The sequence below is a fragment of the Artemia sp. Qi Xiang Cuo genome, chromosome 11 (assembly GCF_049724085.1).
Source record: "Artemia sp. Qi Xiang Cuo chromosome 11, ASM4972408v1, whole genome shotgun sequence".
Classification (NCBI taxonomy): Eukaryota; Metazoa; Arthropoda; class Branchiopoda; order Anostraca; family Artemiidae; genus Artemia; species Artemia sp. Qi Xiang Cuo.
In genome coordinates this window covers 54,049,582-54,072,155 of record NC_142804.1, presented here as the reverse complement: position 1 = coordinate 54,072,155, position 22,574 = coordinate 54,049,582, and the positions used below count along the sequence as shown (strand labels likewise).

The window sequence follows — 22,574 nt, the reverse complement described above, 5'->3', positions numbered from 1 at the left end:
TAATACCAACAGTGGGTAATACACAATCTTAACTTGTAATAAATATACTTTAGTATTACTTGAAATGAAGATCAAATAAGACGTAATATGTACTCTGGAAATCCGATTATTTCTCTCTGTACAACAATGAATTTCAAGCTATGATATAAATTTAAAGCTAGTCTATAGTCATAATACTATCAAGATGGTTTTACTTCGAACTTGTGTACAACCTAATCATGACATGTCCTTTTCAGGACCAAAACCAGAGTCAGTCATTGAACTGAGCCATTGTGCAGAAGTTATACCAAATTAAACGTAAAAAAAAAAGAAAAAAAAAGATACAAACCTAAAATGGATTGTCGCTTTATCTTTAAAGAGATTGATCCTAAAAGGGATTGATAATATTTTTATTCTGTAAAAGTATCCTTAATTGGTTTGCTTCTACTGTACCAAAACTCCTATATTATTCTGAGTTTTCAGTAAAGCGCTAGTTTTTTTATAATCCTAAAAGCATAGAGAAACAAAATTAGTTGGTTTGTTTGTACTAGTTTTATTGATATTAATTAAAAACACTTTTTCCACAAAACAAGTTTTTCAAAGAAAAGTAAAGAAACCAAGCGTCAAACTACCACAAACCAGCATCGATAAATAAATGAAACCCAAAACGAACAGAAATTACAATATATAACCGAGTCAAATTCAAAACAAGCAGAAATTAACATAAGTTGGGCTCAAAACCCCTATGCCTTCCCAAGGCCAGAACAAAATTTGCACTTTACTGAAAAAATACAAATGAATGTGCATTGTCAGTTTAATTTGCATATAATGATATATAGTAATCAAAATGTTAATATTATTTGATTTATTAAAGTTATAAAAGTAAAAACATTTATATTTTTTTAGTAAAGTGCAAATTTTGTTCTGGCCTTGGGAAGGCATAAGGGTTTTGAGCCCAACTTATGTTAATTTCTTACAACATAACCTTTGCCCTGGGGACTCTGGGGGGGGGGGTTGTCATCCTTAAATAAATAATTTCGAGAACTTTCAACTACGTTGAACAAAATGGCTATCTCTAAACTTTGATTGAATGTGTTTGGGGAAATGGTGGACGTGAAAATTAATTACTCTCCATTTTCGACTATTAAAAATGGCAATTTCAATTTCCAATCAAATGAGCCCCTTTTGAAATTTCTACAACAACTTTCTATATCAACCTTATATGCCCCCAGGGCATAACTTACAACCCTTGCACTGAGGGCTCTGATGGGGTTATCATCCTAAAAGACCTAATTTCCAGAACTTTCGACTACGTTGAACAAAGTAGATATCTCAAAATTTTGATTGGATGTGCTTGGGGAAATGGTGGGCGTGAGAGTGGAGTTAATTGTCCTTCAATCACTTTCGACTATTAAAAGGGCACTAGCCCTATCAATTTTCAACTGAATGAACCCTTTTTTATGGTTTTACAACATTGCTTTCTATAAAAACCTTACATGCTCCCTGCACATAACTTACAGGCCTTGCCCTGAGGGCTGTGGGGGGGATGGGTTATCATCCTTAAAGACCTTATTTCCAAAACTTTCAACTACGTTGAATAAAATGGCTATTAACAAATTTCGATTGGATATGTTAGGGGAAAAGGTGGGCGTGAGAGGGGCCTTAGTTGCCCTCAAATCGCTTCGACTATTAAAAAGGGCACTAGCCCTTTTGAAATTGAAATTCCTTGAAATTCCTTGAAAAGAATTTGAAATTCCTTTTCAAAGTAAAACATCAATTAAGCTTGATGTTTTAGAAGAGGAAGAATTCTGCAGACTAGAAGAATGCGATTACGCAGAATGAGGGATTTGGGGCAAGCCCCCCCCCCCCCCGAAATCTCGAAAAGTTTACAATTCTCCTGTTATCTCCTATAAATTCGATATAATTCGCATAGCTTTGAAGTTTTTTTTCGAATCCCCACCTCCCTCACCCCAAAATGGTGTGCCTCCTCCGAAATGCGTTCCTGCGTAGATGTTGTTTCCAGCAGCCCGTTCAAAATTTGATTTTAACTAAAATATTTCTATCTTTCATGTCATAAGAAATACTTAAGAAAGATATTTTCGAGGGGTCACAAACTTTCGAAAATCATGAATCCCGGGTGAGGCACGCAAAGCGTTGCGAGAGGATACTGCACATGGTACGATGGGATGTGGCCTCGGAAAAGTTTCCAAGCGTGGTGAAACAAGTGGGGCTCCAAAATGTGCACCAGATGGCAAAGAATGGTTGACCCTTGGGTACTCTTAGAGGCCTTTTGGCAATTAATCAATATTGATTTGGGTTTGTGGGGATCGATGAATTGTTGAAGAACTAATCGAAACAAGCTAAAATTACCGTAAAGCTTAATTAAAATGAAAAAGAAAGTCAATGGCACACCTCGGATATTTTCGGAAATGGTGTGCAATGCAAACTTAATAATATAAATATGAAAATATGCATGGATGAAACAAGAAATAAAAAGGGTAAATTTTCTAAAATTGCGCGTAAAAGGAAAGAATAGAAAGAGTTACCAACAGAACATATATTGCAAATTATTTTGACGATTTCTTTAAATTTGATCAAGGACAGTTTTTTGCATTAATAATAAAAAGAAGACTCCCCTTTGAGCATTCAAAAAAAAAATGGTGGCTTACAAAAAAAAAGAAAAAAGAAGAATTTTCAAATACTAATTACTAAGTGCAAGCACTGACCAGGAGCATCGCGAGGCTCATTTCATGGGGGGGATCTTCGCAAATTTTACGGAGTCACTGCTTGATTTATGCCATATTTTCTGCAGAAATCAAGAATTTTGCTTAATTTCGGCCGATTTTGCAAAATTTTCGCCTTCCACGAAAATTTTACCGAATGCCAAAAAAGCTGTCCCCACCCTCCTGGGTGCCCCTGGCACTGACACAAGTATTGGCGAGGGGTTAATCTTTTCACATAAAAACTAAATTACACCAAACATTATGTCCAATTTATAACCCTTTATTTGATTGCACAAGTTAACTGTTTGGGATTCTTAAGTTTGCTTGACAGCTATTATCTGATAGTATGCTTAAGGAAAAACCCTATATTACTACTCCAGAATTCAGGGGGCATGAACAGGTTTTAAAATTAATACTAAAGATGGCTTTTACTAGATAAATGAGGATGACTTTACTAAATAATGCGGATAAATGATCAGGAAAATGGGGATCAAAAAACGAAAAGATCGGCGAAGTGGATAACTTCACTGAGCCTAGATTAGTAAATATTAACTAGTATTAGTGAGAATGATGGATGCAGTGAAATTGTAAAGGAACAACAGAAAAGACACAAGTGTTTTTTCAAAGCTAAAAAGTTTGAAAGATTCGGTGGATAAGTCTCAAAACTAAAATTTGGATGCTAGAAGCTATGAAAATGAACGGGGTAAAGTATGGCTCTGAAACGAAGGTTGGCCTTATAAGATCGAGCCAGACATGCCAGAGAAGTTGTCCGACGATTTCTTAAGCTACTCGTTAGGATGACTGTATAGCCTATATCAGACAATACGCAGTTCGAAGATGTGGGTGTTTTGGTCCCACTTCTTGAATCTATAAAGAAAGAAAGGTACTTGTGCACTATCTGGTACCCACCGCTATAACTGTATCAAGGAAACCAGACACGAAACCCGCCAAACGGGTATTTGCTATAGAGAAATGGAATGCAAAGCGTGGCAAATGCAAAGGAGTAAAAGAAACTTCAAAAAATACATCACAATATTTTCATATTCGATTTCGTTACGTTTGTACAAGTCGGACAAACATTTCGGGGGAGTTCAAACAACCTAACCCCCACCCCTTGCTGAAATCATAAAAACGAGCGAAAATAAAAACGGGCATGTTTGAATGGAATAGAAGAACATCACAAAAAACAACTTAGAGATAACTGAAAATTAATGGGAAAGAATGAAGAGCTTCGAACAGATTGAGGTGGAAGAAGAGCGTGCGCAACCTGTAATAGTCTCAGGCGGATTGGTCCTGTGAAGATCTGCTAGTAGCAAAGTATAAACACATAGTGAACAAGTACTAACAAAACTCTCCAAAAGTGACCCCGCGTACCTCAGCGCCTCTAGATGGGAAATGTTGTACTACTTAATCGCTCCGAGCCAATAAATTAAATTTAATACAGCTTTTACGGAACAAGTATAATCACCTACGGAACTTGAAAAATTTAGGCGCCAGATTCGCATAGGTATGGAATCGTCTCCGGAGACGCGGACAAAGGGTCACTTTTTTGTGTGGAGAGGATAGGTTTTGTCAGTACTTGTTGTATGTGTTTATACTTTGGTTAGTAGCGGTAGTAGTAGGCTAAATGTTGGTGACCGTACACCAGGTTAGATTTCCTGTGGATGGCAAATATAATAAGCAAAATATTGAAAATTTTGCATGAAGAATAAACGTATGAAAATTGCTTAAAATAACGATATTTGGTGTTAACTGATAGAAGGTCCTGTTATTAGTCAGCACGCGAGATCAGAGATGTATCTAGGAATTTGTTCGGCGAAGGGGGGGGGGGTGTACCAATAGAGTGTTTGCTCTACAGAAAAGGTTACCAAAAAATGACAAAGAAGGGGTTTGTTTCCCATGGATTTTGTCCAACAGTGTCAAATAAGCGTTTTTTACTTGCGTTTTAAGACCAATTTACAAGTCTGTGGAATGTTATGTAGGAGACATAGCGTTTTTATCTTTATTTTTATGACTGACTTATGAGTTGGAGAAGTACCATGGGCGGTGGGGGTTCAAGCCGCCCCCCTTAATACGGTCCTGCGGCAAAGAGTTCATCCACTGCAGCCAACATATATTTTTTATGGTTGATTTAAACCACATTCCAGCGAATCTTTATGCTAATTAATCTATGACTTAATCCTGTAACGTCAATGTTTTATAAGTAGTAACTTTGACCTTATTCAAAATAAACAAAAAACTAGCATCGCATCATAGTTATAGGCTTATATTTGTAATATATATAGCCTGCTATATTTATGATAAAAGGAAGGCCTCCCGTGGAGTCCTTTCAGTAAATATTAGCCACATACAGGGTTCGCCTAATTGAGCATTGCTTTAATTCGGCTTATGAATTACAATGGTAGTACAAAAGCGTAAGACTCAAGAAATAGTTGCTGAAAGGATTAAATAGGCGTAACTGAAAAATTAGGCAGACCAAGAATTAAATATCCATTTGCAAATATGGACATAAAAAACTGGACCACCGTAATAGCTCCAGACGTCTACGTTCCTTATAAACCTATAATTCCTTGTCTTAGTTCAACTAACAATAACCTTAATGGACTGTTCCATTTTAAATATTGCTTCTGAAGTTGTAATTGCTGACATACAAAGCCAGAGTGTTTTTCGCAGTGAAACGTTTGCTATCTAATCTTTTGGATGTATAATTAAACATGATTTTTACTGTTGTGTTTTTAAGTTGGAAACAATAAACTGGTTTTGTTTATATTTTTTCTATGCATTATTTATTTCACGTGTGTGCGTATTTGTAAGCATGCAGTTTTAACACCAACTCCGTCTTTTGACTTGTCTTCTAGCAGACCCTCCCCCCCCCCCCAAAAAAAATAGTAGTCCTTGCCAAAACAATTTGATTGTAAGTCTACGTAACATCGTGATCATAAATAATGGACGCGCATAACCTTAACTGCGTAAAAATTTTGATTTTGGGCTGGCAACGAATGCAGGGTGCCATTCTGGAAAGAAATACTGAAATATGTCACTATTAGGGACATACACAAAGAAGGGGTGGCTCAGAGTCCACGCCCCCCCCCAAAACTGGTTTCGAGTTTTTTTTTTAGCATTTCTTACTCAGAGTATCATTTTTTATACCCGTCCCAAAAGTTCTTACGTACGTGCCAAGTCACAATGCGTGATTTATTTCGTAAACCGTTTTAAATTATCAAACAGATTGTTACAAATCTCCCTAAGTCAAAATGTATTTAGTGGTGTCAGTTGAGAGATAAAATACTACTTAGGGGGGGGGCTTTATTTAGTATCCATACATTTTGCCCCTTCCCCCTTTTTTTAAATTTAAAACTTGAGACAAAAGAGGCAGATTTTAGATAACACAATCAGAATTTGCATATCTATCTTGTAACCTTCAATGGTAAAAGAATACAAAGAAATGAATATAAAGACGACAAACGGGTTTATGGCCAGTAAATGAAGACGAAGAAAAACGACAAAACTCAAACGCATTTTTTGAACGTATCTAACAAGGCGTCTTCAGCGTAGAAAAAAAAGAACAAAAAAACTGAAACTAAAAAATGCATGTAAAACTAAAATAGACTGAACTAAATACATAATATACAATTACTTTACATTTAGTAAAAGATACCAAAAGATACTCTTTATTGGTAAAAGAATCAAAATGAAATCTAGCTGCAGACTCCCCAAAAGCTTTGCATAGCTTTAATTTAGGAGACTTTGCCTTTTTTGTATGATTACCCCATTTTTTTTTTATATTTGAGATTGAAAACTAGAATTATCATACAATTTATATATCTATAAAAATTGTAGCCTCCCCAGATATAGGAAGCAAAATTAAGTCCAAAAGCAGACTCCCCACAAACTTTGCATAGCTTTAATTATTAGACTTTGCCTTTTTTTTGTATGATCAACCTATTTTTTTTTATTTTATATTTGAGACTGAATACTAGAATTATCATACAATTTATATATCTACCTTGTACCCTTCCCAGGTATAGGAAGCAAAATTAAGTCTAGAAGCAGGCTCCCCACAATCTTTGAAGAGCTTTAACATGAAAGAATTTGCATTTTTTGTATGTTTCTCTACACCTAGGCCCTTTTTTTCTATTTTACTGTTAAGGTAAAGAGCTATACATACCATGCAATTTATGTATTTACATTGCAGTCTTCACAGGTTATGTCACCAAAATGAAATCGAGCAGCAGGCTCCCCCCACACTTTGCACAAGTTTAGCGCAAGATACTGGATATTTTTTCATTTGTCTACATTTTGGCTCATTTTTAACATGTTACATTCGAGATGAAAACTAGAAATATTATACAATCTACATATTTACCTTGCAGCCTTCGCATGTAAAGGCACCAAAATGAAATCCAGCTGCAGGCTCCCCACATACTTTGCATAACTGATTCATCTGAAAGAAATAAAAATAAATGTTCGTAAATTTGCAAAATAAGAAAAAATCGCCACATTTTACATAAAAGTAATAAAACCATACACGTTCTGTAAACATATTCAAAAACTAATATCTGCTTCTACCTTCCGCTATAATGCCTGATAATACTAGTGTATTTCACATCTACACCAGAAATAGGTGGAGTGATTTAAAGCTTTTAAGATTTAATACTAAAAGAATGAGAGGTTTTTATGGCTTCTCAAACATACCACTAACCTGAAACCAATTTGTAAAAGGGAAGAAACTACTCTAATATTTGATCATTTTTGGTATTGTAATAACTTCAAATACTATCTTTGACTTGCTCCCCAATATACTGAAGCATGACAATAAAATTAAAATAGACGACGAGAGAAAAAGCGGGCACGGGAGTTAGATTGTTGTTTATTTGTGAATTTATATTGATTTTTTTATGTCCTGCCGTGGGGGGTTCTCTTTCTTCTAAGCTGACTTTCTTATTGATTTTATTATGTTATATATGTTATATACATATATTAGATTATTCACACATAAGTAGTACATTATATACATATATTATATTTGTTATATGTTTATTGTATTTTTTTATTGATTATATATATATATATATATATATATATATATATATATATATATATATATATATATATATATATATATATATATATATATATATATACATATATATATATATATATATATATATATATATATATATATATATATATATATATATATATATATATATATATATATATATATATATATATATATATATATATATATATATATATATATATATATATATATATATATATATATATATATCATAGTTCTTCTACTTTTGTTGTTTTTGCTTTGTTTCTTTTTATTGTTATTGTTATTGATCTCGTTCGGGAATTTATTCCCAGCCCTACGTGCTAAATGCCCTCTGATGGGGGATTTTGATGCGTTTCGGTTTTTGTCAGTAAACTTTATCTTTTGACTATAAAAATTGCTAGATAAAGATAGTATAATTATTTAGAATACATTATTGCAGGCAAAAATATGAAGCTAGGGAGTGTCGAAATGTCGATATTGTTTAGTCCGATATTCAATGTCTGACATAGGAAAAAAAATGTCTTGGTAGAATGAATTTTATGAGGAACTAAGTATTTGCATTTTTTAACTGAGCCAGGAAAGAGAATTGCTGGACTAAAGAAAAAATAGCCAAAAACTAAAACTAGGCTTGTCAAATTCCGAAAAGTTTATACTGGAGTTTTCATTTTTGTTCTTGAATTCTTTCGGATGTTTCCAAGAAGAAGTAGCTTAAAATTTACAATTTTGATTATTCGAACTAATAAGTGTGTGTAAAGACTGAATTATCACGCAAGGGGCTAACCAGCCAGCGGAAAGTCACTAAAATGTAAAAGGATAAGATCATCCTGAGCCATCAATATCTTTTTTACAGGGACAAGTAGCAATCGTGTCACCCTTCCTTGCGGTGGCCGGGATCAACCCCCGGACCCAATATTGCCGGAATATGCCCGGAACGGAATCTTTGAATTTAGAGATAAACCAAATAAACCGGGGGGGGGGCACCATCCATTCAGTTTTTCTTCTAACCAAATGAATGTAAGATAAATTTAGTATTTCACTTATGGTAGTTTAAAATCTTATTATATGATATTATATGATATTTTGCTTAATTTACACTTACAGCACATCCCATCAATAAGTTCTATTAATCCCGCTCTTTTTAATATTTCTTGGATTTCAAGATATATTTAGAGGTTTTTTTTAACCCAAAATTTGTTACCATATAGGCTATGTCCATTTCTCATTCAGAAAAATAGTAGGAAAGTGGAATGTTTTATATATATAAATTAGTGTTACCCTATTAAAAGAGTCTTTATTAACAGTCGCAAGGCTTGAAAAGAAATGGTTTTATCAATCTATTGTATTTTGTATGATAATAATAATAATAATAATAATAATAATAAATTTATTATAAGCCAAAAAAAAAAAAGGCCATACAGCAGTATTCTTAAATACACTCCACAAGAAAAATAACATAAATATCAAGTTTCACTCATTGATGTCAACGCTTCATTTACATATTTACATAATTGCCTGATTGTTCTTTTTCCAGTCGTTTGCAGGATCCCCGGGAACTCCAAGTTACCACCCTCAAAATACTTTCCCCTTAAAAGAGAAAGTTGCTGGCACTCGGCGAGAATATTGGCCACATCATCAATATCTAGGTTACATCTGGGGCAAGAGTAAACTGCATCTGCATATGGGGCCATCCTTTTTCTTTCAAATACTCTTTTTCTATTTTTTAGTGGCAGGCAATTCGCTGCCATGTCCTTGGTAATTTAGGAATGGAGGTAAGGAATCTCAGCTTCGTAGGAACATGTTACTTAACGCCATCTAAGATATCGCTCTTTAATTTTCCCTCGTTATATTTCCCTGGGTTAACTTTCCCTTTTTCCCTATAAAAGTTTACTCCTTACATTCCCTTCTAAGCTTAAAAGATGCATATGAAGTAACCCCTTTGTTCCAGTAAGAATAACGTGACGGCCATTTATCAATGTCACTTCATATTATCCAAATTATCTACAATTAAACACTTTTCAAGTTTTTGATAAAATCACTGAATTCACCAAAAATAATTACCAATTTGAAAAATAACCACTTTTTACAGACACTAAACAATTCTAGTAACTCCAAAGTGTAAACTGGAGATGCCAAGGGTTGATAAAAATTGGATATACCGTGAGGCCATACGTATTTAAATAATTTAAATCAGATTTAATTTGTTATTAATAAGTTATGCCAGTCTACTCCTTGAAACACCTTACTAAGCTTCAAAGATATATTTGAAGAAACCCCAGCTTTCGTTGAAAGTGATTTTGATTAGGCCACTGGTACTCACTGACACCACAGCCACTTCATGTAATTAAATAGTGTATAGATTTTTGAAATGGCGACTGAACTGAATAAAAGCAATTACCGATTTAAAACATATATGCTTATTACAAACACTAAACACCTTTAGCAGCCATAAAGCCTAAACTGTTGACGCCAAGTATTAGAAAAAAGGGTATGTCTCACAAGGCTATAAATATGTGACGCCGGTTTTTTCCTAAAGCTTTAATTACTGATCAATCTATAAGTTTAACTAAAAAAGTAGCACCGGAGCAAGCGGATCTTTTTTGTTAAGCGACGGAAGTTTCTCTGATTGTGGAACCTATTCTAGAACAAATCGCTTTCTAGGAAAGACGCCCTAACGTTCACGCTGAAACCAAGCCTGTTCTATTATTTCAATTTTAACCATAAATGACACTATATTGAATGTTGAATATGTGCGTTTTGTTATTCGAAGGTTATTGACAAGATCTAACAAAAAATATGTTTTGCAAATTGTATTTTATGATTAATGCTTTGTTTGCATATGATAGAATTATAAATCAAGTTATTAAATGACAACACAATCCGAGTATAAGATCAAGATTAAAACGAAATAAATATAATTATTATAAATGTCTGACATATAAGTTTTATATTATTCTGAGATATGCATTTCTTAGTCGATGTGTCACCGAGATTTTCTGAAATCAACTACACCAGGTAAGGCACACCAAGCGTGGCAAAAGTGTTTCGAGCGTGGCCGAACTGTTCAAGCGTTATGGGGACTGTGTGATGCGTGCTGGAACTGTGCTACACGTTGCGGAGTTGTACTACGCGTGGAGAATCTGTGCGGCACATGTGGCACTCCGAGATGTACACCTGGTTGCGGAAAGTGGGTACCTTGGTTAGAATAAGTTTTGAATATTAAAAAAAAAGTTGGATTTAATCATAAGACATAATACAAACAATTTCTAAAGTTTTGTCGTAGCCCAGGCCTGAAGCGCCCTACGTAGTAAAACTTTTTTTTCTTAATAAGGATTAAAAAAAAAAGGTGACTATATTCTAAATGCTAAATATTCCATCGTTAGTTAACCTACCTGATTAGAATATATTTTACACTTTCGTTTTGTATGGGCCAAGGGAGGTGAGATGAAGCCATGAAGGCTATGAATGTTGCCCAGGTCAGCAACAGTGCACTAACAGAACTAGATCGTTATCTAGGGTAAACAATCGCTTTCTGGAAGTGAGGCATTTCACCCTGTAGATGTTTTAGAAACTTTTAGGGCTTTCAAGATTTGATACTTGATCTGTTTCCTGAAAGTTTAATTCATCTGGCTCAAATACTATTTACAAAATATTAAGCTATCCAGAAACCAATTGTCTTCCGTTTTGAATAGTATATAGGCTACATTCATTCTTTTAATGCAAGAGAGTAGCCCCCCCCCCAAAAAAATTTTTTCTTTCAGTACAGTGCAGCCACCCCTAGAGGCTGGGTACCCATCATCTAAAAATTGTCACTCTAAGAAACAGTATTCTGATAAGTTTCTTTACTTTGGGAAACAGTATAGCACAATGCTCTTTCTAGTATTTTAAATCTTTTTTCTTAAATAGATATCGTACACCCACAATCTTTCTGTTTTGGTTCCAAAGTCTTCGGTCGAAATTTGTTTCCGTGACGTAACAAGGTAGGTGTTGCACAGTTGCAAATTTTCAATTTTGGTCCTAAAATCTTTGATTTCAAACTGTAGACCATCGCGTGTGCAGAGTTGTCAAGCTTTGTCTTAAAGTAGTTTTACATTGCCATTCCGTGACATAGGCTACGTAACGTAAGAATGTAAAACGTCCTATAATTAGTCAGCAAAGAATAATCCACCAATCAGGATCAAGTTTAGGGTACTTGTTAAATACCCCGACCAGAATCAAGAAGTTTGATCTGTAAAACCGGTTCCTTTGTTTGCATTCGGAGATAATTAGCTTAGGCTTAGTGAGATAAACTACTATGTAGGTTATTTTTAATTGAATACTTAACATATAGAGTTGGTGTTTTGGCTAGGTTAGGTATTAAATATAATGCGTTCTGAGCGGCCTGCTTTCCATAATTCTCAGTCGTAATTTCCATAATTTTGTTACTAAAGTAATATATTTTCATCTTATTTTGGTATATTTCATTATGATTAACCTAACTTCACTTCTCGAGTCTGATCGGGATATTTAACAAGTACCACTTATGGATATTAAGTAAACCAGTGTGGTAAGCCAATTTAGCCAAAACCACTGTTGCTGTCTTATTGCTACTGTAAGACAGAACTATTAGACTGTTTAAAAAACTATTTTCTTGGATATTATTATACCGCTGAGAACTATGTTCCCTCATAAGGTGCATTCTGCCCGTTAAGAAAAGATATATGAGTGTTATTGTGTGTTTAGTCCACAGTTCATATATTATCACAGTTCATAGTTCATATATATTCTGTCTACTGTGGTTTAGTCTGTCTTGTTTCAATCCTACATAACTGTCTGGTATATAGGCTCTATTTTCTTAGGAAAAATGGAAGTTATGATATTCTTCTATAATTTACTTCATCCTACTTTCTTTAATAGTCTGATGCTGATGCATAACTGATGTATAAGTTTGATGCTGATGCTGATGCATAGCTGATAGCATACGCTAAAAGCATATCCAAGCTTGAAGCTGATGCATAAAACGGGAATATTAGCTCGGATGACAATGGATATGGGGGCGTGCAGGAGTTCTGTGGGAACGATTTAAGATTAATGTGTCAAGATATACTGCATTGATGGAACCGGGAGTAGCCCCGTCCGTTAATATCGTTGAATTTTACACTCTATTTTCATTATATACATAATTTTTTCTCCCGTTTCACCTTCTATAACGCACTCACTTCTACGACTGGATTGGGTGATGACACTACTTTCTTATATTATAAACCAATTTCGGCCTACAAAAGCACCTCTTGTTAGGCACTCAATTTTATGTCCATGCGTGAGTCTTTAAGAAATTGCAATCAAACAGTTCGTGGTAACGAACTGTAATCTAAGTAAGGAGCGATGCGGCTCAATAGTAACCGAAACTCTAAGAAACAGTCTTGATAACAATAGATACCTCAGAAGAATCGAATTTTGATGCTTATTCAAAATATATAAAGTTCATCCAATTTAATGGTGCGCATCAAAGTTCCAAGCCTGAAAATTTGCTCAATTTTAAAAAAGGGGAAAACAACCCCAAAACATCAAGTAACCTGAATGAAAATCACTCCATCAGATTCAGCATACCAGAGAACCGTTTTGTAGAGGTTTCAAGTTCCTATGTAGAAAAATGTGGAATTTAGCATTTTTTTTTTTTAGCCAGAAGAAAGATCACGGATGTTTGTTTTTTTGTATTTTTTTTCCTGGGGCGATCATATAGAACCAGTGATCGTAGAAGATCGAGAGACGGCTCATTTAATCAAAAATCAAAAGTTCTAGTGCCCTTTTTAAGTGACCAAAAATATTGGAGGGCAGCTAGCCCCCCTCCAAAGCTCATATTTTCCCCAGAGTCACCCGATTAAAATTTTGTAATAGCCATTTTTTTCAGCAAAGTCGAAAAATCTAATAACTATGTCTTTGAGGATGACTTAACCCCAACCCAAGCCCCCCAAAAGCCCCTCGCTCCTTACGCTAAGGTTTTTTTTAGTACTTTTAAAAGAGCTATTTATTCCAATTAAACGACCTTTGTGATTCAGGGGCCATCCTTAAAAAAAAACTGGTACAAAATTCGAAATTTACCATAAAAGAGAAAGGTATTGACAAGGGGCGACCCTTTCATATAAATAAGAATCTCTTTTCGTTTAAAGTTTTAATGTTGCTTCTTACTTTTAGTTGAAAAAACTATTTTTCTTTATTTAATAATATTTTTGCACGGCTAATTTTCAAATTTTCAAAGCTTTAAAATCCGAATTAAGCATAGGTATGAGGCTAAGCTGATTTTCTTTACTCCTCTTTTGCGCCATAGACCTATTGCTGAAACTTTTACTTTTATGACACAAAGTTTATCCAAGCTCATCTAAGATCAGAACTTTTCTGGAGAGGGAACGGATGGAGTTTAAAGGCGTGGGATTGGCGATAGGAAAGATTATTATATTTAGATAGAGCACTGAACAGCGAATTAAGTGGTAAGCTATGTTTATTCTTAACTATCTTATTATTTAGCCGTTCATCAAAATTACTCCATAATGCAAAAAAAATTGACTCAGCTGTATTTTGTATACTAAGCCTAAAGATATTTTTCTTTTCTGATGACTGATTTTATGATTTCCTTTGGTATAGAGCATACTACATAGAATTGCCTAGTTATTAGCGTTGTAATTGCAATGTAGTAGGATTGTTGTAGGAACAATGTAGTAGAAGCCTAGCCGAGTGGATTGGTGCGCTGGATTTAGGATTCTGTGTCCGAGAGGGCGAGGGTTCGAATTCTGGTGAATCAAAATATTTGGTTTGGGACGGGGGTCAGTGGCGTGACTCTGTAAATCAGCCAGAGTCGACCCAACTTTAAATGGGTACCATGAGAAATGTGGGGAAGGTAAACATGAAGGTGTACGAAATCACTGGATGGTTGGCCCCCAAACCCCCATTGCACTTCCTGGCTGAAGAGCCAAGAAACGGAGATCAGCACCGCCGGTAGGGACTGTTAAGTCCAATGCCGTATTCTTTACCTTTACCTTTAATTGCAATGTAGTCTAAAGTTTCTAAGTCCTAAGAAAATAAGCTAAATAGAAACAACTGAAACTACCATAATATAGACGAATTTAAATAATAGTGGTTTCCCAACTAGCTATTAATGTAAGGCAGAGTTCCATTTGAAAAAACTGTTGTGATAAGCCTATTTTTCGATGCAGCAAATCTTATAAAGCTAAGATGTCTAGTCTCTTTAGAAGCAGTTTTTCACTATCTGGGCCAGTGTCTATTTGTTTTCAATATTAATGATTCGGGCATTATTATTTAATTTTTAGTCATATTTTGTATCAGCTTTATAAAGATTACCTTTCTTAAAATTTACGTCAAATATAGTCGTAGAGTCACCTTGACTGTTTCGTAATGGATATACACTGTAAAAAAACGAAAAGATACTTTCCACCATAGGGACGACTATTAGAGCAGCGGATTTTTGCAAAGCCAATATTGGTGACAATTTGCACCATACAAGTTTCACTTCATTTGATCGTATGGCAGTTTCTGCTTTTCACACATTTTTCACAAGGGCCAGGCACATACAGATGAGTTTTTTTCTCGTATTTTTCACATTACTTTGTAATTTTACTAAGAAATACCAAGAGATTCAAGAAAATTTTAAGGGGCCAAGCCCCAAGTCCCCCTCCTTGCGTAGGTGCATGACAAGCGGATTTCCGAAATAGTAATTTTTATACTTTTCAAGAAACAGAATATTGTTGCTTTCATCCCTATGGATCATAACTAACATCTTGAGATAGTTGACGAAACCGTATACTGAGCTGTTCTCAAACGGATAATCCGCAGGATATTTTATTTTCAATCCTATTTTGATCTTCTTGATCTACACTTAGTTTTCCCTCCGAAAACAACTCAGCAAACAGTATTTACTAAATATCCCAGAAATGTAAAAATGTCGTTTACAACCTTTAGTCATGAGAGCAGCTACATATTGACTATAGTCATCCCAATGGCGTGAAGTATCTTCTACTTTTGTCACGATAAGGTAGAGCCGAACAGTTTGATACTGGCAAAAATTGACATACTCTGAAGAGGAAAAAAAAGGAAATATAAGACCCGGAGTTATTCTAAATGTCGTAAGCATAATAACTGTTTTGCTGCCATACAGTATTTTTAGAATTTGTTATTCATTTCTAAAAATTACCTAATTCTTGATTTGATGATGAACTTGCATATGGAGATGGAAAATAAAAATTTTCCAAAACATAATGATTCACTTCCTGTGTGAAACCAGGGTAGTGCGTTATCATAAACAGTCCTAGAATTACCTTAAGTGTTTCACACTGCATAGCATCTTCACTGGCAAAAACAGACATCCTCTTAGAAATAAAACAGGAAGACAGACAACTTGTAACTAGAAATTAACACTAGATTCGTTCCATTACCCTCTTTGCTCTTATTTTGAGGAGTAATGCAGAACAACTAGAACTCGAAACTATTGAAAAGTTATTTCAGCCATGTAAAGGCTTCTAAGCATCTTAGTGGCTGATATCCTAAGCCATCGGGTACTATACCCAATAGCAGCGAATCATTTCTGCATGCAACTTTCCGCGCTGCCTCTTCAACCCGAATGTCATTACACTAACTTGAGAGTTATCTGGGATTGCGAACAGGTGCATGCCATTGCAGATTGAGATGAGGTGTATATATGTAAAGTATGTAAATGTGATTTTGTGTGGCAGAACTTATGCTCCGATGAGTTTCTACAATGTTATATTTGACTATCGTACTTTGGTAGCGTTCTTTATACTCTATTGTCCTGTTCTTGAATGATCTTAATTGACGGCGCTTTACCCGCTTAAAATTGATTTACAGTGTTGATATCAGACCCCGCTATCAGCGGATCCGGCCATCGTTGAAGCAGGTCTGGGTACTAACGTTATTTCAAGAGGCAGAATAAATTACGTCGGCAGAGAACTAAGTTGGAGTTTCGCGGATTGTTCCTTTGCTTAAAAGTCTGTAACCTTTGAGTGGTTCCAGAATTAGTGTTTTGCCTAAGGTCGCGGCCACGATTAATTTTTCAAAAATAAAATAAGCGCATAGGCTATTTTTTTTAACCTAACTTTTATCTTTTATATTTCTTGATTTGTGTAATTTAATTAATACTAAAAGTATTACGAAGGTGAATAATTGATTAAAAAATTTTTGAAATTCAATTTGTGATTTGTAAAGAAGTATCGTTAGAGGAGTTGGAGAAATAGTACTTCAAGTTTCTCTAAATGTTGTAACACACGGTGAATAAAATTTGGACGAAGTTTGATTTCCAAAATGAAAACGATTTTTTTTTTCTTTGAATAAAATTGTCGTTTTTTTTTGTTTTTTGGATTCATTTAGTTTTAAATTTGAGTCAGATATAGGATACTTTTTAAATTTTCTTTTAAGTACGTTATATTTATATCACTTCAAAAATGTCGGCTTATATCACACCCTATTTTCAAACCTCTGTTGTAAACCTCTCTCGGCTTAAGGATTGGATAGTGGTTGCATTTTTCCACCTAACAACGGCAGCATTTACTAAAAAAAATGTTTTAATCCAGCATCTGAGGGAAGAATTCTTATAGATTAATGCTGATTTTGTGCGTTTCTTACGCTGAAGTATTGAAAATTGAGAGTCTGACGCAACAAAAGTGAATAATTTCAATTCTAATTTGCTGAAATAGCTATCATAGGGGTTTAAGCTCGTCCGATTCACTTAATTTGCGGCTTGATGGCTGAATCAAACGAATTTTCTCCTTTTAACCTTCATGTTTTAAAAATTCAAAATATTTGCCAAGAAAACACTGCATTTTATTTGAAAAAGCCGTAAATAGGTTGTCTGTGTGACCTCTCAAGACGACCGAAGAAAACGTTACGACTGTTCATGGGTGCCAAAAGGGCAGGGGGCAATATCTCTTATTGGAAAAAAAAATATATTCATATTTTCAAAAAAATGAAAAAAAAAATTTCTCTCTTTGTAGATTTTTAAAAATACCTTTTACGTGTTATCATGAGAAAAATGCAAAATAACTTTGCCTTTCTCCTTACATTTTTGCAAGTTGGCACCCCTAAGTCTGCCCAGCCCTTTCGTCTTTCAACATCATCTCCAGTATGTCTTCTACTCATAGTAGACCTATCTGCGTAATTAATGATACGCAGAAAATCTCGTTTGAGAATACACGTTTATTATACAAATGTCAAAGTGACATTGCTACAAACGTAAATGGTGTTTCATCTAGATATACCCGAAACTAGAAGTCAGATATCAGATCTAGAGGAAAAACGAGAATACCCAGAGGCAGTTTTAGGGAGACAGAGGAGGACTTGCCCGGACGCAGAAATTTTAGGGCCGCAAAATTTCAAATTAATAATCAATCGTTAATAATGATTTTAATTTTTTTAATTTTATTAAAATAAAATAGAGGACGCAGTTGGCAGTAAATATAAGCTTACTCAATCCAAAATTTTCGTTTTATCCATATATTTATCACCACTCCTTGAAAATAAAAGTAAGTATACCGAAGTTAATTAATCTTGAGGTGTTTCGTGACATTTTGTATTCAAATTTTGTTAAAAAATGAAAATCTTATTAAAATATGTATTTTCTACCGTGACAACTGTGTCCTAGCCCCCCCCTAATATCTAGCTATTGCCCTGGGTTATACGTATATTAAAGCGTGCTGATTTTTTTTTATTTATCGAATGGGCATTACTCGGCACTGTAAAAAGAAGTTTAAAAAAGTAAAAGCTCTTAAGAAGTAAACAAGCTAATACAAAAAAGCTAATAATCAATAGTTGGCTTATTTTTAAAAGAAAGCCAAGTATTTAATGTTTTTTGATGAGCACAAATTGACTTTTTTTGGACTAATTCCTGAATATTGCATTTATCTTCAACAACGAAAGTAAGACTTGCGAATTTTAAAATATAACTGGGTCAAAAATGGACTGAGTCAATTTTCAAAGTTCCTTTAAAAAAAATCTACGTTACGTACTCCCTAAGGATAAAAAAGACCATAAGGTAATATCTTGATACGAAAGGCTACGTAAGTCAACCAAAGGCAGTGTGAAAGGCTTTGCGTCGTTAGGTGAAAGCGCCTTTATATTAACAAACCGATTTGTCTTCATTAGATGCAAATAAGTTTAAACATTTATCTTTGTTTTTTTAGCTACTAAACAAATTTGGACGTTAAAAAAAATTCTGTAAAATGATGATTTTCAGCCGCAATGAAGCGCTGTTATCAAACAGTTCGTGGTAACTAACTGTAAAAAGGAGGGACGCGGCTCAATAGTAACCGAAACTCTGAGACACGGAGTTTTAATATCCATTTATCAAACAGTTCGTGGTAACGAACTGTAAGTATGGAGTGACCCGCCTCAATAGTAACCGAAACTCTAAAAAACGGAATTTTGATACCAATAGATACATCAGAAGAATCATATTTTTTATGCTGATTTCAAATATATAAGTTTAGTCTTATAAAATATATAAGTTGTGCCAACTTATATATTATATAAGTTGATTTCAAGTCATCAAGTTTAGTCTTACCCATCAAAAGTTACTCGCCTTGAGAAAATTTGCCTTATTTTCAAAAAAATGGGATAACGACCCCTAAAAGTCCTAGAACTTTAACGAAAATCACACTATCAGAACCCTACTATAGAAGAAAGATCACGGATGTTTTTTTCCCAAGGGGTGATCGTATCGATCCAGTATTCCTAGAATATCGTGAGAGGGCTCATTCGAACGGAAATTAAAAGTTCTAGGGCCCTTTTTAATTGACCAAAAAAAACTGGAGGCAACTTGGCCCCTTCCCACGCTCATTTTTCCCCGAAGTCAATCAATCAAATTTTGAGATAGCCATTTTGTTCAGTATGGTTGACATTCTAATAAGTATGTCTTTGATGATGACTTAGTCCGCCACAGTTCCCGGGGGAAGGGCTGCAAGTTATAAGCTTTTCCCATTGTTTACATATAGTAATGGTCATTGGGAAGTATACAGGCGTTTTCAGGAGGAATTTTTTTATAGTGGGGGGTCGGGGTCAGAGTAGGGGTTACGGGGGAGTATCTTTCCATGGAGGATAATTCCTTCGGGGAAGGGACATTTCTATGAAGGGGGCGCCAGATTTCCCACCATTCTTTAAAAAACGATCATAAATTAAATAAAAAAACAAGTTTTTTTCAACTGAAAGTAAGGAGCAACATTAAAACTTAAACGAACAGAAATTATTACGTATATTATGGGATTTGCCTCCTAGTCGAAACCTCGCTCTTTACGCTAAAGCTGTTTTAGTACTTTCAAAAGAGCTATTTATTCTAATTAAACGGCCTTTGTGATTCAGGGGTTTGTTCTTCTAACAAAATTCGAACTTTAGCGTAAAAAGCGAGATATTGACTAAGGAGCCAACTCCCTAATATACGTAATAAAAACATACGAATATAGAAATTCGTTACGTAAGTTAATTCGTAAGTTACGTCAGAACAAACTTTCGAGAAAGCCAATTTGCCAAAAAAAAAGGAAAATTAATATGCGAATTTCGTTTTAATTATTCATTTACGGTGAGCCAAAATCAAAGCTGCATTAATTCAAAAACGTTCAGAAATTACATAAAAAAAACAAGATTTTTTTAACTGAAAGTAAGGATCGGCATTAAAACTTAAAACGAACAGAAATTATTCCGTATATGAAAGGGGCTGTCCCCTCCTCAACGCCTCGCTCTTTAAGCTAAAGTTTGACTCTGTCTCAAAACTTTATTTTTTAAAACAATAAAAACTTTAGCGTATAGAGCGAGGCATTGAGGAGGGGACAGCCCCTTTCATACACGGAAAAATTTCTGTTCGTTTTAAGTTTTAATATCGCTCCTTGCTTTCAGTTAAAAAAACTTGTTTTTTAAGTTAACATATCAAAAGAATCGGCCTATTATGTTGATCCCATAATACATATTCCTCAAGTTTAATTTTACCCATGAAAGGTTACGAGCCTGAGAAAATTTGCTTGATTTTCGAAAAAGAAGAAAAGCACCCCCTGAAAGTCAAGGAATCTAATGAAAATCACACCATCAAATTTCGCCAATAAGAGAACTCTGCTGTAGAGGCTTCAAGCTCCCATCTTCAAACATGTGGAATTCTACATTTTCTATAAAAACAAAGATCACGGATGCCTGTCTATCTGTTTTTATGGATGTTCTCCCCAGAGGTAATCGTATCCAACTATTGGTCTTACAGTATTGAGAGAGCCTCATTCAAACTCAAATTAAAAGTTCTAGTGCCCTTTTAGTGACTAAAAAGGTTGAAAACATCTAGCCCCCAACCCCTCCCCCTAAGTCGTCAGATCAAAATTTTGAGATAGCTATTTGGTTCAGTATAGTTCAAAGGTCCAATAGCAATGCTATTACTGATGATATGACTCTCCAAGGCTCCTGGGAAAAGGGCTGTAAGTGGTATTTGGCGTATCAGTATCGAACATATTGGTATTAAGTGCATTGATATCAGGCGTATCTGTAATGGACGTGTCGTTTTCGGGCGTTTTTTTTAAATCACGGTTTTGTGCCTTAGGCCTATATATGATTATGTGAAGAGCCTGTTTTTGTTAAGGCTGATTATGTTAATTCTTAACCAACGCTGGCTTTCCTACTATGCCAAAAAATCACGATTGACCCTCGAAATTTTAGTGACTATGAGGTGAGATTTTTGAAGGGAGGGGATGTTCCACGAGAAGAGTGTTCCATAGGAAGAAAATTTTGTCGGGGAGCTTTCCAAGAGAAATTTTACAGACGCGGGAGGGGGTTTTCTGGCATTATTTGAAAGACCATAACAAATTTAATAAAAAAAATTGACTGGAAGTAATGAGCAATATGAAAGCTCAAAACGAACAGAAATAATTCCGTATATTAGAGGGGATGCTCCCCCTCCCAGAGAAAAATAAATAAAAACATCATATCAGTGTCGCTTCCATTTGGTGCATCATGAATTTCCCGACATTATTTGAAAAACGGTCAGGACTTAAATTAAATAAAAAAAAACAAAGTTTTTTTTAATTGAAAGTAAGGAGCGACATTAAAACTTAAAATCAACAGAAATTATTCCGTATATGAAAGGGTGTGTCCCTTCCTCAACGCCCCACTTTTTGCGCTAAAGTTTCACACTTTCTCCCAACTCTACTTTATAAAACAATAAAAAACTTTAGCCTAAAGAGCGGGTGTTAGAAAGGGGACATCCCCTTTCATATACAGAAAAATTTATGTTCGTTTTATGTTTTAATATCGCTCCTTACTTTCAATTAAAAAAAGTTGTTTTTTATTCAATTTCTGAATATTTTCGATTAGAATAATAACCTCTTTTAAAAGTTAAAAAAGAAACTTTAGCGTAAGAGCGAGCTATTGAGGAGACGCAATCCATCTCATATAAGTAGTAATCTAAGTTATACTTCTACCGGTCCTATAGCAAGACATTTCTACCGGTCCTATAGGTAAACATTTCTACGTTATTCTATAGAAGCTCTATACCTTTTCAAAGAGATTCAGAACTCCCTCACATGGCATATGGAATTCTGTGGACGCTATAGCAGGGACTGGTTTGGTGGGTATAGTCTGGTTTTGTGGATGTAGTCTGGTTTAGTTTTTCAAAGAGAGTGAGTATTTGACATTTTTGCAAAAAGGGATTAGCAAATTGGACACTATGAACGATATTAATTAATGTTTCGAATAATAGGAGTGTGAATGATTCTAATTAGTGATTGGATTGCATGAAGGTGGAGAAAAAAAAAGGATTAAACTGATTAGCAGTTAAGGTAACC

General features: G+C 34.7%; 1 protein-coding gene across 3 annotated transcripts in view; it reads right to left on the bottom strand.

Moving 5' to 3' along the window:
• Positions 1 to 16,260, bottom strand: part of LOC148947144 (uncharacterized) — a 34,639-nt gene extending 18,379 nt beyond the window's left edge. The window contains exons 1-2 of one of the 3 annotated variants that reach the window (XM_089096900.1): positions 16,074 to 16,260; positions 7,069 to 7,146 (exon numbers count right to left, since the gene is read on the bottom strand). In XM_089096900.1, the coding sequence (XP_088953026.1) occupies positions 7,069 to 7,146; positions 16,074 to 16,121 (126 nt within the window). In that variant the 5' untranslated portion in view covers positions 16,122 to 16,260. Of the gene's footprint in view, positions 1 to 7,068; positions 7,147 to 15,711; positions 15,780 to 15,949 lie in introns of those variants that run through there. The other 2 variants (XM_089096904.1, XM_089096903.1) reach the window with 2 other exon arrangements.
• Positions 16,261 to 22,574: the final 6,314 nt, after the last annotated feature.